Source organism: Chrysemys picta, chromosome 12 (genome assembly GCF_011386835.1).
Source record: "Chrysemys picta bellii isolate R12L10 chromosome 12, ASM1138683v2, whole genome shotgun sequence".
Lineage (NCBI taxonomy): Eukaryota > Metazoa > Chordata > Testudines > Emydidae > Chrysemys > Chrysemys picta.
Window position 1 is genome coordinate 21,620,556 of NC_088802.1, and position 16,102 is coordinate 21,636,657.

The window sequence follows — 16,102 nt, forward strand, 5'->3', positions numbered from 1 at the left end:
TTTCAGCAATGCCACCACCTAGCCAGCGATTCCCCATTTTGTACATTTCATTTTTCATTGGTAAGAGAAGAACTTTGCACTTGTTTTTATTGAATTTCCTCTTATTGATTTTAGACCAGTTCTCCAATTTGTCAAGGTCATTTTGAATTCTGATCCTGTCCTCCAAAGTGTTTGCAACCCCTCCCAGCTTGGTGTCATCTGCAAGTTTTATAAGCATATTCTCTCCTCCATTATCCAAGTCCTTATTGAATAATGGCCTTAAAAATGACACCAGAAAAGAGATGCAGATTTTGATCATAAAAATATGGATGGATTTTCACCCAGGGGACTGGGATGCTCAATTCCCGTTAAAACTAACTGGAATTTTGGTGGCCAAATATCTATAGGCAACCATCACTGATCATGTTGGCCGCACCATGAACACAAATAGCCTACATCGCCAAGAGAGCGGTAGAGCTGTATTACTCTGACGTGTTGCCTAATTAAGCTAAAATCTCAGGGAATTAATTTGAATATATCTGGTCAAAAAACAGGGGAGATGATCAGAATCATCTTAGACCCTTTAAAAAATTCATAGAAATTAAGAATTTCTTTTTCAAAACTACCATTTTGTGAGGTTTTTGGAGAAAATTTGTTCTCATTTTTGGTGGAGTTCATATTAGATTAATAGATACCAAGGCCAGAAGGGACCATAGTAACTGTCTATTCTGACCTCCTGTATAACCCAGCCCAGATAACATCCCCAAAATAATACCTAGAGCAGATCCTTTAGTAAAACATCCAATCTTGATTTGAAAGTTATCAGTGATGGAATCTACAAAATAAGTAATTAATAATAAACTAAGCGAGATATTCAAAGAGGATTAATGTTGCTGGGCACTCCTCTCCTGTAGAAAGTGAATGGTATTTAGAAACACAAATCCAGTTGGTTCCTTTGAGCACTGCAGCCTATCTGGATAATGAGAGCATGCAGTTACTTTGTAGCAGATAAAACTCTATGAGCGGTAGAAACTCACCTTCCTCACGCCATAGACTATTCACTAGCTGCTGATGATGAGAGTCCGCCATGGACAGGTTATTCTAGAATTGTCCTCTATAGGGCCTCTTAGACTTTCCTCTGACTCAGGTATTACTGGCCACTGTCAGGGACAGAATACTGGACTGCATGATCCAAAGATCTGACTCAGTTAGACAGTTCCTATGATCTATAACAAGCAGATGTTGTCAAATAAAATTGCAATGAATGTTGCACCCACATGAACTCATATGCATTTAATTGAATTTAATTACTCATTATTAAAACTGGTCAAAAAGGAAAATTATATTTTTGTGGGAAATGTCAATTTTTTTTTGTTTTCATAGAAACATCGCATAATATTACTTTTGGATGGGCAAAACAAAGAAACTGAAGACTGAAAAGTGTTTGGTTTTCAATAAACTTCTCTTGTAAAACAGCAAGTTTATGGTAAATATTTTCTAGTTTTGGAAAAAAGATTTCTGATATTGAAAACTTTCCCCCCCAAAATCTGAAAAAAAAATACAAAAACGTTTTCCATCTCCAGGTTTTCAGAAATACAAAACCGAAAACAACTTCCCCTCACTGAAAAAACAAAAACCCGTAGAAAAATGAGTTCAAAATGAGTTTTTTCCACGCTAAAATATTTTCAATGACAACCAATTTTTCTTCAAAAAGTTGTTTTGCCAGGAAGATTTTTAGAGTATCTCCACTCATTATGAATTATCCTCCTATTTGTAACTAGTATCCCAATAGGATGGATGACAAACTGAGGAATGGAGTGGGGAAGAGACGGAACAAAGCCAGAGGAATAGTTGGGATCAGACCTCAGGACACCTTGGACCTTAGCTTTTAAATAATAATTAATTAATTATCTGATAGTTGCATCTGATATGAGAGGTCCATTTTATTAGGTAAGATACAGTCTCCACCCCAAGGAGCTTACAGTAGAAAAGACTGGCAAAGGGTGGGAGGCAAAGACAGCCCTAGGGAACGATTTTCCCAAGGTAACAGAGCATGTCAGCAGCAGGGCTAGGAACTGATGTCAGATCTCTGGAGTACAGTCCTGTGTGCCTGCAGTGTTCACCTCACAATCTTTGCTTTACATTCTGCTGCCTCGTTGTAATTGTGATTATTTTAGTTTCTGAAAACTCTTCAGGGAAGTAGAAGGCAAGATAAAATATTGTTGGCTCTGGACTGTTGAAGTCTCCAGAGAGTGAGTCTCTCAAGCCCGTAGAAAAGAAGAAAGGGATAAATCACCTCCCCTCAGCACTAGAGTTTTTGACACACAGCTCATCTGCAGACAGCACAGATCTCAATGTATTTCCAGCAGCTCAGCCTCAGTGTGGTGGGGGAACGGCCTCATAATACAGTGATCGGGGCATTAGATAGAGAGATAGATCGATAGAGGGGTGTGCATGGGGCTAGAGAGAGAGGGGTAACCAATTGCAGTCTGTAGCTGGAGGAGAAAAGACATCTCAGAGACCGGCATCGTAAGTTTGCTCTTGCAATGAAATATATTTGGGGGTGACAGAGAGGCTCTTTAAGGATGAAATTATAAGTGACATTATATTTTTTTTCATACTTTCACTCTTAGCTCAATTTGGGCATGGGAAACTGAGGCAGTCCAAAGCAGTTATCTTAGGAAAGAGGGGGCAGAATATTTGTGCCTCAGTTTCCTTCTATTGGGAGTGGGGGAATTGATCAAATTGACATACATATTTTTTAGAATGGATTGAAGAGTTTACATTAAAGTTGTCCAAAAATTGTGACAAACACTATCAGCTCGTTGTTACTTTTCTCTCTGTATACATTAGTTTGTTGTTACTGCTGTCTGTCTGTTTTTACTTTTCTCTATTAGTTTGTTTTTACTTCTCTATCTACCTCTTATTTTGTAAAAACAACAAGGAGTCTGGTGGCACCTTAAAGACTAACAGATTTATTTGGGCATAAGCTTTCGTGAGTAAAAACCTCACTTCTTCGTGTTGCATCCGAAGAAGTGAGGTTTTTACTCACAAAAGCTTATGACCAAATAAATCTGTTAGTCTTTAAGGTGCCACCAGACTCCTTGTTGTTTTTGTAGATATAGACTAACACGGCTACCCCCTGATACTCTTATTTTGTGTTAGTTCTGTTTCTCTCTGACTCTCTGAATCTTGTACCTCTATGTTAGTTTGTTGTTAGATCTATTTATCTATCTATCAGTTTGTGTCTAGTTCTCAGTTTTTTGCTTCTTCTGTCTATTAAATTGCTGAAAGGGGACTTGTGGGACAGGCACTCCTCATAAGTTGAAGTTAGAGCACTTGGCTGGCCTGTGACAGACTCGGGTTCAATCTCTCCCTCTGACTGATGATGAGAAGGGATTTGAATTTCCAACATACAGGAGAGTGCCTGAGCCGCTAGGCTATGGGCTGTCATGAAATGAGACTGTCTCAGTCTCTCCTGTTGAAGCTGCTCCACTTTGTATCAAGAATTAAATGGTCATGGGAGCAGGGACTTGAACTTGGCTCTTTCAGACACCAGGTGAGTGCCCCAAGTACCACGCTGGAGAAACCCTAGAGCAGCAGGGGTGCTGAGGAGCTCATTCGATGCTCTGGGGTTCTGGCTGCTGGCCCCTTGGCAGCCGGGGTCCCGCTGCCGGTGCAAATCAGCACCTGCTGCCGGCCTGGTGGAAGGAACCCCAGAATGGCAGCGGGCTGAGACCTAGGCTGGCAGGAGCCGGTGGCCAAAACCCCTCATCTGGTCGCTGGCCCCTGGAGAATCACTGTCACGCACCTACCCTGGCCCAATGACTCACCATTGTCACTCGCAACAGTTGTTCCTGATGGCAATGGAGAGTCACTGGGACAGAAGCTGAGATGCAGTCTGATGTAGTCGTTAGAGGAGGGGACTGGCAGTCATGACACCTTATTTGTGTTGTCAGCTCTGAGAGGGAGTTGAGTCCAGTGTGTAGAGCCAGAACTCCTGGCCTGTATTTCCAGCTCTGGGAGGGGTATTGGGTTTAGTGGGTTAGAGCAGGGGGTGAACTGGGAGTCAGGACTCCTGGGTTCTCTTCCAAGCTCTGGGAGGGTGTTTAGTTGATTGTTTAGAGAAGCAGAAATGGAGCCGTATTCATGACTCGAGTTTTCTGTTTATTTATGACTGGGTTTGGTCACCTCCATGCGAAAAGCTGCTCCCGTTTAGAGCAGTATAAATGGGGAGTAATTCCATGGCATGCAGTGAAATTATCCCACATTCGCAGCATATACCTGACAGCAAAATCTGGCCAGAAAGACACCCAATTCCGCTTGGAAAACTGAGGATAGCAACATTTATACACCGTTATCCAGAGTTCACCAACCTCTGGGTAACAGAGGTATACAAATTTCTCAAAAGCAATTGTTCCAATTTCTCCACTTTATAACCCTGGTTTAAATTATGAGTAACCGCTGTGGAGTCCATTGAGCTGATTCTATTTTCTCTCAACCCAGTGTAAAACAGGAGTAACTCCATTGGAGTCAGTGGAACTGTTTTCTCCATCCTCATTCCCATATTACACCAATCTTCACAAGCTAAGGGTCTGACTCAAGGAAATTAAGGTGGTTTTCACAAAAGGAGAGTTATTTTAATGATCTAATCCTGTCCCTTGCTCTTGTCCCTCTCTCTGCAACCATCACATGATGTCCTGATAAAGAAAATGTCCAACCGAACCACCGTGACCGAGTTCCTTCTCTTCGGATTCTCTGATGTTCGGGAGCTGCAGATTTTGCACTTTGTGGTGTTTCTTGTGATTTACCTGGTAGCCCTGGTGGGGAATCTTCTTATCTTCATGGCCATAGCCTTTGACCACCACCTTCACACCCCCATGTACTTCTTCCTGATGAATCTGTCCATCCTAGACGTTGGCTCCATCTCTGTCACCGTCCCCAAATCCATGGCAAACTCCCTCATGAACACCAAGTCCATTTCCTATGCTGGATGTGTTGCCCAAGTCTTTTTCCTCTTCTTCTTGATGGCAGCGGATTTTTCCGTTCTCACCGTCATGGCATACGACCGGTATGTCGCCATCTGCCAACCACTGCACTATGACACAATGATGAACAGCAAAGCTTGTGTCCAAATGGCAGCTAGTGCCTGGATCACTGGGATTCTCTACTCTGTACTACACACCGGGAACACGTTTGCATTAACCTTCTGTGAAGGCAACATGGTGGATCAGTTCTTCTGTGAGATCCCCCAGCTACTCAAGCTTTCCTGCTCTGACTCATATCTGAGTGAAATTGGGGTTCTTACATTTAGTGTGTGTTTACTCTTAGGCTGCTTTGTTTTTATCATTGTGTCATATGTTCAGATCTTCAAATCAGTGCTCAGAATCCCCTCTGAGCAGGGACGGCATAAAGCCTTCTCCACCTGCCTTCCTCACCTCACTGTGGTCTCCTTGGTTGTTTTCACTGGGGCCTTTGCCTACCTGAAACCCACCTCCAGCTCCCCATCTGCTCTGGATCTTGTGGTGGCAGTTCTCTATTCCGTATTGCCACAAATCATGAATCCAATTGTCTACAGCCTGAGGAACAAGGAGATGAAAGCTGCCCTGGGGAGACTGACTGGGTGTAGGTAATTCACCAAGAATTATTTTTATGTCTTTATCTAATTAAAGTTTGCTCACATAGTATCTGTTCATTAATGTCAGTTATTTCCATGACCACACAGCTTGCACACAAACATGTCTGATTCTGATCTCAGTTGCACCAATGCAAATCCAGATTAACTCCGTTGATGTCACTGCCACTGCAGTGATTTACACCGGGAGAAAATCTGGTCCAGTTGTGGAGTTAAATGGGTGTAAATTGTGTGCACAAGAGGAATCAGACTTTCATTCTGTGCCAAAACAATATCCGTTAAACTGCACGCTAAAGGCAATAGTCCCAGTTTCACTGAGATATGAGTCATAGCAAGTAAGTTTGTGGAGCTGGGGGATTTCACAGAAGAACTGATCCATCTCATTGTCGCCACATAAGAGGTTTCCAGTGTGCAGTGCAGAATTGAAAACCCCACTCATCCAGGTACTGGCTGCCATTTGGACACAAGGTCTCCTGTTCTTGATCTCCTTGAAGTCCACCTGTTCTCCATGTCAGGATAGGTTTTGGCTGCTTGGTTCAACTCTCAACCTGAATTTAAAGGCACTAGTCTACAAGACAAACTCTGTGGGCTATCACCTTTCCTATTTACTCAGTTTTACTCTCTGGCAGCTACCCCTCTGAAACAGAAATAAGAAGGGATGCAATAGAGTGTATGGGTTTGAAAAGATAAAATTATTGGACAATATTTGCATTCCCCAGTCTTTCTTAAAGCTCAGTTTCCAATTAAGGGTGGTCAGAAATTTTCTGCTTAAATTGTTTTCAAAGGAAAATTGTGTTTTCAATTAATCAAATTTTCACAGAACGTCTCAGGTATCCTCAAATATATTTCACTGATACTTCATATATATACATAGGAAAACTGAAAACCCATGGGTTTTTTGGGTGGATATAGGCAGAAAAAAAAACAGTTTTCTGCAATTTTTAGCTGAAAATGTTTGTTTTCTCACTGGCCAAAACATGAACAATCAGAGATTTTTGGGAATTCTATGAAAGCCCAATTTTTTTTTGATTAAAAAAAATCTCATAGGCTCTAGATGTTTGATTGACTTGATAGCAAAGGTCTTAAAGAGTTCCAAACATAATTCAAATTTATGTTCTTAAAATTAGCCCTGTATATTAACACTCTAACATATTTAATTGAAATGGAAAACTTACTGTGCTGGTCTTTGAGGAATTTTTCCCAGCTTGCAATGCATTCAAGCCACCAGTATCAGCAATCATTGGTGATCTCTATCTATCTATCTATTGACCCACTGCCAGGATTGTTTGGTTATCCCTCTCTCTCGTGCCCCCATCACTGTATTATCCAACAGTCATTGTCGTGTCCCTTTGCTGGATGACCTGAGTTACTGGGTCTCTCTGCAGTTCCTAGCAGACAGGGATCTACTCCACAGATGGGTGCTCTCTGCTCCCCTCCTTGGGCAGGCTTGGCTGAGAGGTGATGGACTAAATGGGATGAGGGACTGAAAGCCCCCCACCCCCAGGTCTAGAGAGGGCCAGGCAGAGGAAGGAGGAGAGTGGGGTGGGAAGGAAGTGGTGGCCAGGGCTGGCCAAAGGAGAGAAGCAGGAGAGAATGTCTGGTGTTTGGAGGTGGGACTGAAGGAAGCGGGGACTGAATGGCAGCCAGGGGGGATTCCCTGGAGCTGGGGTCATATCAGAGGAGTGGGGCTGAGCAGAGAAGGGGACTGGTGAGCAGAGGTGTTCAGCAGGGATCTCTGAGGAAGGTGAATCAGGAACTCTGGGTAGGGAATTGGCTCTGGGCCAGGGGAGGGGGAATCTCAGAGAACGGGGCCCGGGAGCATTTGTGAGGTGGAGGGTTGTAAGAGGGGAGGGAGGGTGTTTGTGGGTCTGGGCTGTGTAAGGAAGAGGGAAGGAGACACTCAGGGCCTAGAATAAGAACATTCAGGGGGTGGAGGATGTGGCAGAGGCTGGAGTTAAAGGGCCTGAATCTCCTCTCCCTGAAACCAGACACACTCCACCGTAACACCACGGACTTACCCTGAGATGAGTGACTGGGAAATCTGCCCTATTGATTCCAGTGGGGTTATTCCTGATTTACACCAGGATGAGTGAAAGGGAAATCAGTTGACTGCAGTGGAGTATTTCTAACTTTTCTTACAGTTGTTGCATTTTGGTGCTGATTTTATTGTGCACAGCTAGAGAACAAACCGGAGCTCAGATCCTGACACCACGGACCCCAAAGCTCAGCAGAGTGCAGTCCACCCACTGGCCCTCGTGGGGAAATAAAGTGACAGCATTATCAGCCACAGTGTTTAGCCTTTGAAGTGGTTGGAGTCGCGCCAAACCAATTGCACTGTGCATGTGCCTGGCGAAAGGAGGAGCTGGTTGCAAGCTGTTTCTTACTCGCAGCCCCATAGCTGCTGAAAGGAGAATGTTCTGGCCAACAAACCTAGGCCCTGTGAGTTAAAATCTAACCCTGGGCAGAAATTTGTGACTAAAAGCAGGTGACATCTGTCTCTGTTGAAGGGTTTCTAATCTTTTGGAACTGTCCCTTGAGCACAGCCGAATATTGAGAATGTTCTGAAACTATTTTTGCAATGAAAATAAATAAACCATGCACACGCTCACTGGGAGGTGGGATTATTGGGGGTGGAAGAGTTGGTGGGAAATTGAGAGAGGTGTTTTGAGGGCCATGAGAGGAGGGGTGATTTTGGAGAGGAGGATAAATTAGGGGGGTGTATAGGAGATGGGGAGGGTGGGACACTGGGAAGGGGAACATGAGGGTGAGTGACAGCAGCCTGGGGGAAAATGGGGACAGGGGCACGTGACAATCCCACATTCCCCTCCCATGTCTGTACCAATATCTGGGGGTTCCCAACCCATCTATGGGGGTCCATCCCTCCCTGCACCCTTCACGTGATCTCGGAGGCTTTGTCCTTGCCCTTCTGGGGGGCTGAACCCGTCTCCTTAAACCCTTCCCCATGTGTGCCGGGTCTAGGGAAGCACCACCCCTTGAGGTGTGAAGCTGAGAAGAGGCACATGTGGAGCGTGCACCGACAACACCATGAATCCCTGCTGGCCCTGGCGTGGCTGGTACGAGTGAAACAGTTCACACCTCTCTGAACACTTGATTCAGGCTGTACCATCTCCCGGAGTGATTGTCACTCAGCTCAGAATAGCTCATTAAGATGAACAGGCCATTTCACTGAGCCTCCTATGTGCCAAATGGATGCGTCTGTCTTTGTGCTGCACTTATGGAGAGGTTCTGGGGGTGAATGTGAGGGGAACCCAGACAGGCACAGAATACAGCTCCTGTCCAGAAAAAAACATGGTGTTTCTGAAAAGATGCTTTTGCTTCTCTCGTCATCCATATCCACTGCTATCTACAGCTATGCCCAATGGGCATCCCCAGGGCTTTGTTGAAATAAATATGTGTTTGTGGCACAGACATGTGACCTACAATAGCTAAGAGCCCAGTGGCACCAGACCCCCAGCATGAATGTGCCGTAGTGCAGAGGATGACAGATGACAATGTAGCGGTCATAGGCCATGACCCCCAGCAGCAGGCACTCTTTCCCCCTGAAGGAGATGAAGAAGAATATCTGAAAGAGGCAGAAAGCCCATGAGATGCACTTGTCCTGTGACAGGTAATTGGAAAAAACATCTTGGGCATGGTGGAGCTGGTGTAGCCAATGTCCACCACTGAAAGGTTGCCCAGGAGGAAATACATGAGTGTGTGGAGCCTGGAGTCCAGACTGATCAGGGGTAAGATGAGCACGTTGTCCATCAGGGCCACCATATAGATTGCTGTGAAGACCCCAAAGAGGATGAGCTGCTCCTGCAGGTTGCTGGAGAGACCTAGGAGGATGAATTTGGTCACCGAGGTGCTGTTCTCCCCCCTCATCATCTCCAGGAGGTCCATCTCCTACAAGCAGAGGAAGGGCAGTGGTGTGATAAGTGGATCGACACATTCACCCTCTTTGTGAGCTCAACTGTAAAAAGCATATGAAAGTTCCTAAGTTGTCACAACAACCTACAATAACAAAGGTTGATGGGAAAAGGTGGGAAAGAGACAGAAAGACTGAATTAGACCAACAGGACTAATATCCTCCTGATATCACTCAATGTCTATGTTAAGATCATGTCTGGTAAACAAGAGAAGTGTGGGGTCGGAAATCAGTGAACCAAAATTGTGTGTTGGAAACTAGGCCTAATTGGAGGACAAAATAGCGAGCGGATGGGCTATTCTGCCCATCACTGCCTTTGGGGTCCTTCAAGAAAAAGACTTTGGGGGGGAAATGAGGAAGAACAACAGAGGCTACTGGAGCCAGATTCACCATCAGAACTGCCACACACCCCATCCCTGCGATTCCAGCTCTTCATCCTCCTGATCCTGAGAGATGTCCTGGCCAGACCGGGACAGAGAGAGGGACCCAGAGGACATCGTCACTCCCCCACCTACTCCAGATGAATCCCAAACCCCACCCGAGGTGAAATGGGATCAAACTTCAAAAGCAGCATCTACGACGACAGCAGCTCCAGCCCATCTCAGCTAACTTCTCTTTCCCCCACAAGGACAGTTATTACCATCTCTGATACCGTCTAAAAGACTGTCTGATGAGGGGGATTTTCCTTCTAAAATTCTCCCAGCTCAAGGCCAGGGGAATGAGGGATGTTGTTCAAATGAAGCCTTATTGAATGCTTTACATTTCAAATGCTTTAGCTGCTTTTCCTCCTTTTCCTTGTCTTTGATAACAGGTTAAAGGCATGATTCATGGTGTGTTTGCCATGGCACTGAGCAGGCTGAGGTCTCTGGATACCAAACCTGTACGTCGCTTAACATGTCTAATGCTCGACAGTGACTGGGGTCTGTTAGCACCTTTGGCCCATTTATTCCATCTACATTAGTACAACCTGGTCCAACAGGGAGGGAGCTAGCGGGGTGCTGAGCAGACCCAGGCTGCATTCTCTGCTCTTCCACACGGTGACTTAGCACCAGATTTTCCGAGATGTTTAAGGGGCAGATTTCAAAGGTATTTAGGCATCTAGTGGGATTTTCAATATCATCTAGGCACCAACACCCATTGAAAGCAAAGGGAGTTGGGCACCTCAATGTGTTTGAAAATCTCACTAGGCACCTAAATACTGTAACAAATCTGACCTCAGGTGCCCACTTAAATCTGGTCCAAAAAAAATCCTTAAAACTTTTTTTCCATGAACATAAATGTCATTCTGTCAAAACCAAACTGTTTCCAGGCATTGGAAAGGTTCCAACAAAAAACATAATTGGGGAGGTTTCTCCACACCAGGGAGAGTTTCAGCTGACAAGGAGAAGCCAGAACAACCAGGGAGTTGGGGCAGTTTTGTGGGGTGGAGGAGACACAGCTACAAGTCCCTGCTCTGTTTAGGGATGGAACCTGGAAGCCTTGAGTCTCAGCCCCATTACTCTAACCTACAAGATCCCACTCCTCTTCCAGAGCTATGGAGGGAACCCAGGCATCCAAGCTCCCTGTCCCACCTGCTCTAACCCACTAGCCCCCACTCCTTTCCCAGAGCCAGAGCCAGAACCTCAACCCACAAGACCCCACTCCCATTTGAATGCAATCTATGTTATGATAATTATAACAGAGCCCAGCAGAGACACCAGCTCTTCATGTTGTCGATGTTTTTCCCCCCTTTGTTTTGGCATTTGCTTGTCCCCCATAAATATCTCATCAGTACCTGGGTCTTTCACCTCTCATCGCTGTGGCTCTGGCTCCAATATTGAGCCACTACTCAGCTGGCAACCCCAGCTTGAAAAAAAATGACAAAAGTTTTCTTGGTTTGAAGTATCCCTCTTAGTTTGAGGTACCCAGAGTAGCACTGGGAGGGGAGTGGGGTCTAGTGATTAGAGCAGGGGGGCTTGTAACCAGGACTCCTACGTTCTCTCTCTGGTCTGGGAGGGGAAGTAAGACAAGGACAAGTCACTTCCTCACTCCTCTGCAAGGATTCTGGGACAGTGGGAAAGCTGTCGGGAGGGAGCTTGAGGATGGGATAACACAGGCCATGAGCCCTGGGCTCCCCACACCAACAGCGCTGCCGGTACCCCTCAGTCCTGACTCGCAGCCCCACCTGAGCCTCCATGGCAGCCAGTGTGAAATGGTGCTCCAGGGATGCATTGTCTAACACAGGCCCGATAGGTGGCTGCAGTATCCAGACCATGGGTTTGTTCTGGTGCAGCAGGTACCTGGGGGTTACCAGATTAGCTGGGTTTAGTGGGGCTGGATGGGCCCAGAGGTCTGATCTGGGGTGGAAGGGAAAGGGGGGAGACAGCAGGCTTGATGGATCCAGAGGTGTGAACGGGCAGCAAGGAGTGACTAGAGGGGCCGATGAGCCAGCCTGGTATGTACGTTCCTACTGAAGGAAATCAATCTGAGATATGAGCTTGAAATCCTCAGCCCATTCGCTGTAGGAATTGCCTTCTTGTCACCTGGTGCCTGCCTCGTTGTCTCCCTCCAGAGCACTTCTGCCGTCCTGTCCTGAGGAAAGCTATGGAAAGCAAGCGTCTCCCTGCCCCTCTCCCACCAACACCCCGGCCCCTGCTCTGTGTCTAGCTGAGAGGCACAGCCCAGCTGGGAGTGCAGGCTGGGCAAATACTCATCTCCCAGGGGAATCATCATTTGTGCCTTCAAACATCACCTCAGGCCAGCCCGGGGGTACCAATTTGCCTTGTACAACCGGCATCCTTGGCGGAGGAAGAGAGAGATACAGGATCAAAGCCCGTCTGAAACGAAAACAGGAGCCAAGCCATGGAGAACTGCAGTGTTTCACTCTCAAGTCCTCTATTTTGGGGTGTTATGTCTCAGGAACTCCTAGACCAGGTGACTCCAAATTTGCCCCACTTACACTACCTGAGACATCAATGAGATACAGCCATTTTCAAGACAATGTGATTCTGTACGTGAATTTTAGAGCACCTAGAAAACTTGGCTGCTAAGCAGTGAGCTTGTATCAGACCCTAACTAACTCACTCGGTTGGCTACTCAGCTGATGGGAATTGAGATTTCAGAGGTTTCCATTTAATCACTTTCCACATTGCAGAGGGTAACAAGGCAGCACTGGGCACCCTGAGCTCTATCTTAGCCAAGCTCTAGGGCAGTTCACAATTTTTTCGGTCCAACCTTCTGCTGGTGGGAATTGTGGTCATTTCAATTAAACCAGTGGGAATTGGGTGTCTAAAGCCACTTGGCAGCTCTGAAAAACCTCTGCCGGCTTTTTTAAAGCCCATCCAGCAAAAATAAACTTTCTCTTCCATAAACTGATTTATTTTTAATGGAATATATTTTTGTTGAAATATGGGAGTTCATCAAAAATGAAAAAAATCATAAAAAAATGTCATTTAGGATGATTATTTTTTTTCTGTTTTTGGAAAAAGTTTCAAATAAAAAATAAACTATTGGGAAAATTCAGACAATTTTTTAAAAATATGTTAAAACAGTGGCGAAATTCCTACTTTCAGTTTTTTACCTTTACCCCCTTTTCCCCACTGGAATAATTGGAGAAAGTGAGGAAAAATATATTTTTCACATATTTGTTTTCCATTGAAAAAATTTGGGAAAACATTAAGAAGCTCAAGAAAGTTTCTTTTGTTCCCTTCACTTTTTCTCACTTTTTTAAGTGCAAAAACATCAAATGAAATCAGAGTAAATGTCACTTTAATTATTTTTTAAACGTTTTTATATTACTTGAAGGAAAAATTCTCAATAAATAAATAAAATATGTGCCGTTTTTTCTATTGTGACAATGCTTTTGTGAAGAGAAACTTCTTCCACTGTTTTCTAAAGAAAATCTGATTCTGGATAACTGAGGCCAAATTTGGATCCCATTTAAGTCCCTGGGATTTAGCTACACACTTCAAAGGGGTCAGGATTTGGCCAATGGTCAATACACCCAAAGATCCAAATGTGGCTAAAGGCAGCCTAGAGAAAGTGAGTGCAACAGAGATGTAAGGATGAGATTTCCATCTCTGATAGACCTGTGCAAATGTGGATTAGCTCCATTGACAGCTCTGGTTTAACTCTGATGATGTTCTTTCTGAAAGAGTCTGAACAAAATTCTCGAGGGTAGTTAAGACCGGGAATAAGCTGCCAAGGGAGATTGTGGAAACCCCACCACGGGAGGCTTTTAAGAACTTGTTGCATAAGCACCCATCAGAGCTGCTCTAGATTTATTTAGTCTTGCCTCGGAACAGGGGGCTAGACTTGATGACTTCTTGGCGTCCCTTCTAGCCTTACAGTTCTAAGATTTGATGATATAAAAGCTCATGTAAATTGCTGATCTGGGGTCATTCTGGTCTAACCTTGGTGTAAAAGTGCCTTTAGGGGCACTGACCTGGCATTCCATACACCATCCAGTGTAAATCTGGTCACATCCCAGCTGAAAAAGGATCTCAGAATTTGGCTGATTACTCTTATTCTTCCCTCTCTGTGTATGGTTGTGTACAGTACATACATGACAGATTAAAGGAGATTATGTGATTAAACAGACAGGCAGATAGGACCAATCCTTCTCTGAATACATAAACTCATTTTGCCATAATGATACATTTCTGATTGATTGTTAATATGTTGATAGACAGAGAGCTAGATAGAAGGTTATGATGATGATGTTGAAGATAGATAGATAGATAGATAGATAGATAGATAGATAGATAGATAGATAGAAATGGTGAGAGATAGAGAGATAGATAAATAATCTATGCAAATATTGTGACCTTTTTCCTGTTCAAGGCTGTCTATGTCCAGATCATGATTTTCTTATAAGTATTCATTATGAAACATTATTCACCAAAGCATGTCTATGAATATTTCTTATCCCACAACTCCCTTAAATCAGCTCATCATAAGCACTTGGTGTTTGAACTTTGAGCTCTTCCGACTGGATACATTTTTTGTAAGACACTCTGTTTCTTTTCTCTGATTAGATACATTGAGGTGTTAGAAAGTTTAAAGTGAAGGGGTCAAAGCTCAGCTGGTGTGGATTGTCATAGCTCCATTAAAGTCAATACTGCTCTGATAATTCACACCACCAGGGGTCCACCCTGAACACACATGAGTATGACTCAAGCCTCTCCCTTCCTCCCTTGAATATTCTGTACCAGGGCCCTGATTCAGGACACCACTTCAGCATGTGCTTAACTTTAACCAGTTGAGTAGTTCCATTGAAAACTTAAAGTCAAACTCATGCTTAAGTTCATTGTTGGATTAGGGGCAAAGTCAGGGTTAGTGCCAAAGGCTGAACATAACAGGGTCTTACTTGAACTGCTGTCACACCCAGACACTTCCTCAATTCCTCTCCTTCCCCAGTTAAACGTCCCACTGCAATTGGTGAGTTGGAATTACACTCCCCTCTGTGGTTTGGTTTATTAACAGAGAATAACACTTAAAAGCCGGAATCTCTGGGCTCCATTCCCCAGGCGCACCAGGCCATTATGCCCCCCCTGGGATCCTAATCCCCTCTGGCTGCTGTGATGAGCTTCTTCCCAAGTCATCCCTGACCCTGGGTCCCTTTTGGATCCCCTGCGGGAGTCTCCTGATCCCTGAAATTCTTCTAGCCTTTACTCTTGGATCAGGGCGTCAGGCCCAGTTCTTTGTGCTCTTAGATCTCTGAGCAATGGCACTCTCCCAGTCCCACCCCAGTCCCTGGGCCTCTCCACAGACACCTCCCCTAGGTCTTTCCAACCCATTGGTCCCCCTCACTGTGATGGATCAGGCTCCCTCCTGTGCCTGGTCACTGACCTAGCCCAGCCCCAAGCCCAAGCCCCATCACCTGGGAAGAGATGACAAGGCACAGGTGTTGATGAGCCCATCTCCCGTTAAAGGGCCAGCACACTCTGAGGAAAGGGAAATTCAAATGGACCTAAGGTATTTGGGCACCCAACTTCTATTGACTTGCAATGGGAGTTCAGCACCTAATTCCCTTAGTCTCCATTGAAAATTTCATCCCAATTGCTCATTCATTTCATCACATTATCTTTTCTATCTTTGTTGATGGACTATTCACACAGGGGCCATGGACTTGGATGAATCAAATTAATAGAAAAAGTAACATTGCTATTCACACAGGGATGATTTTGCTGTATTCACTCAATTCGTCAAATGATACAGGGAAGGAGCTCACTCTAGCTTCTGGCCAAGATAAATGACAAGGTAGCTCATAAGTAGAGCTGGATGCAAAGTTCTGACGCAACAATTTTGTCCAAAAATACTGATTGATAGAACCTGAAATGATTCACAAAATGCTTCCCACCCATAAGATGGGAACTAGCAAATTAGTTTTATTTAAAAAATGAAAGCTGAGATTCTGCTGTAATGTCATGACTCCTGCAGCTAGGGCCCTGCACACTGGCCTGTAGTGCTCAAACCTGAATCCAGCCACAAATGTTTTCCTACTCTCATATTGCCATATGCACAATTGCAGTAGCTTATGCTGGGATGTTATGGGAACTCGAATGGGCTGGTGGAAGTTA

At 44.8% G+C, this 16,102-nt stretch overlaps 1 protein-coding gene across 1 annotated transcript; it reads left to right on the forward strand.

Annotated features, from left to right (window-relative positions):
- Nucleotides 1-4,691: 4,691 nt before the first annotated feature.
- On the forward strand, nucleotides 4,692-5,612 carry LOC135974742 (olfactory receptor 14A16-like). The gene has a single exon (XM_065563261.1). The coding sequence runs from the start codon at nucleotides 4,692-4,694 to the stop codon at nucleotides 5,610-5,612; it is 921 nt and encodes a 306-aa protein (XP_065419333.1).
- The last annotated feature ends 10,490 nt before the right edge of the window (nucleotides 5,613-16,102 follow it).

Coding starts and splice junctions, on each gene's coding strand:
- LOC135974742 (XM_065563261.1), top strand. CDS start 4,692: ATGTCCAACCGAACCACCGTGACCGAGTTCCTTCTCTTCGGATTCTCT.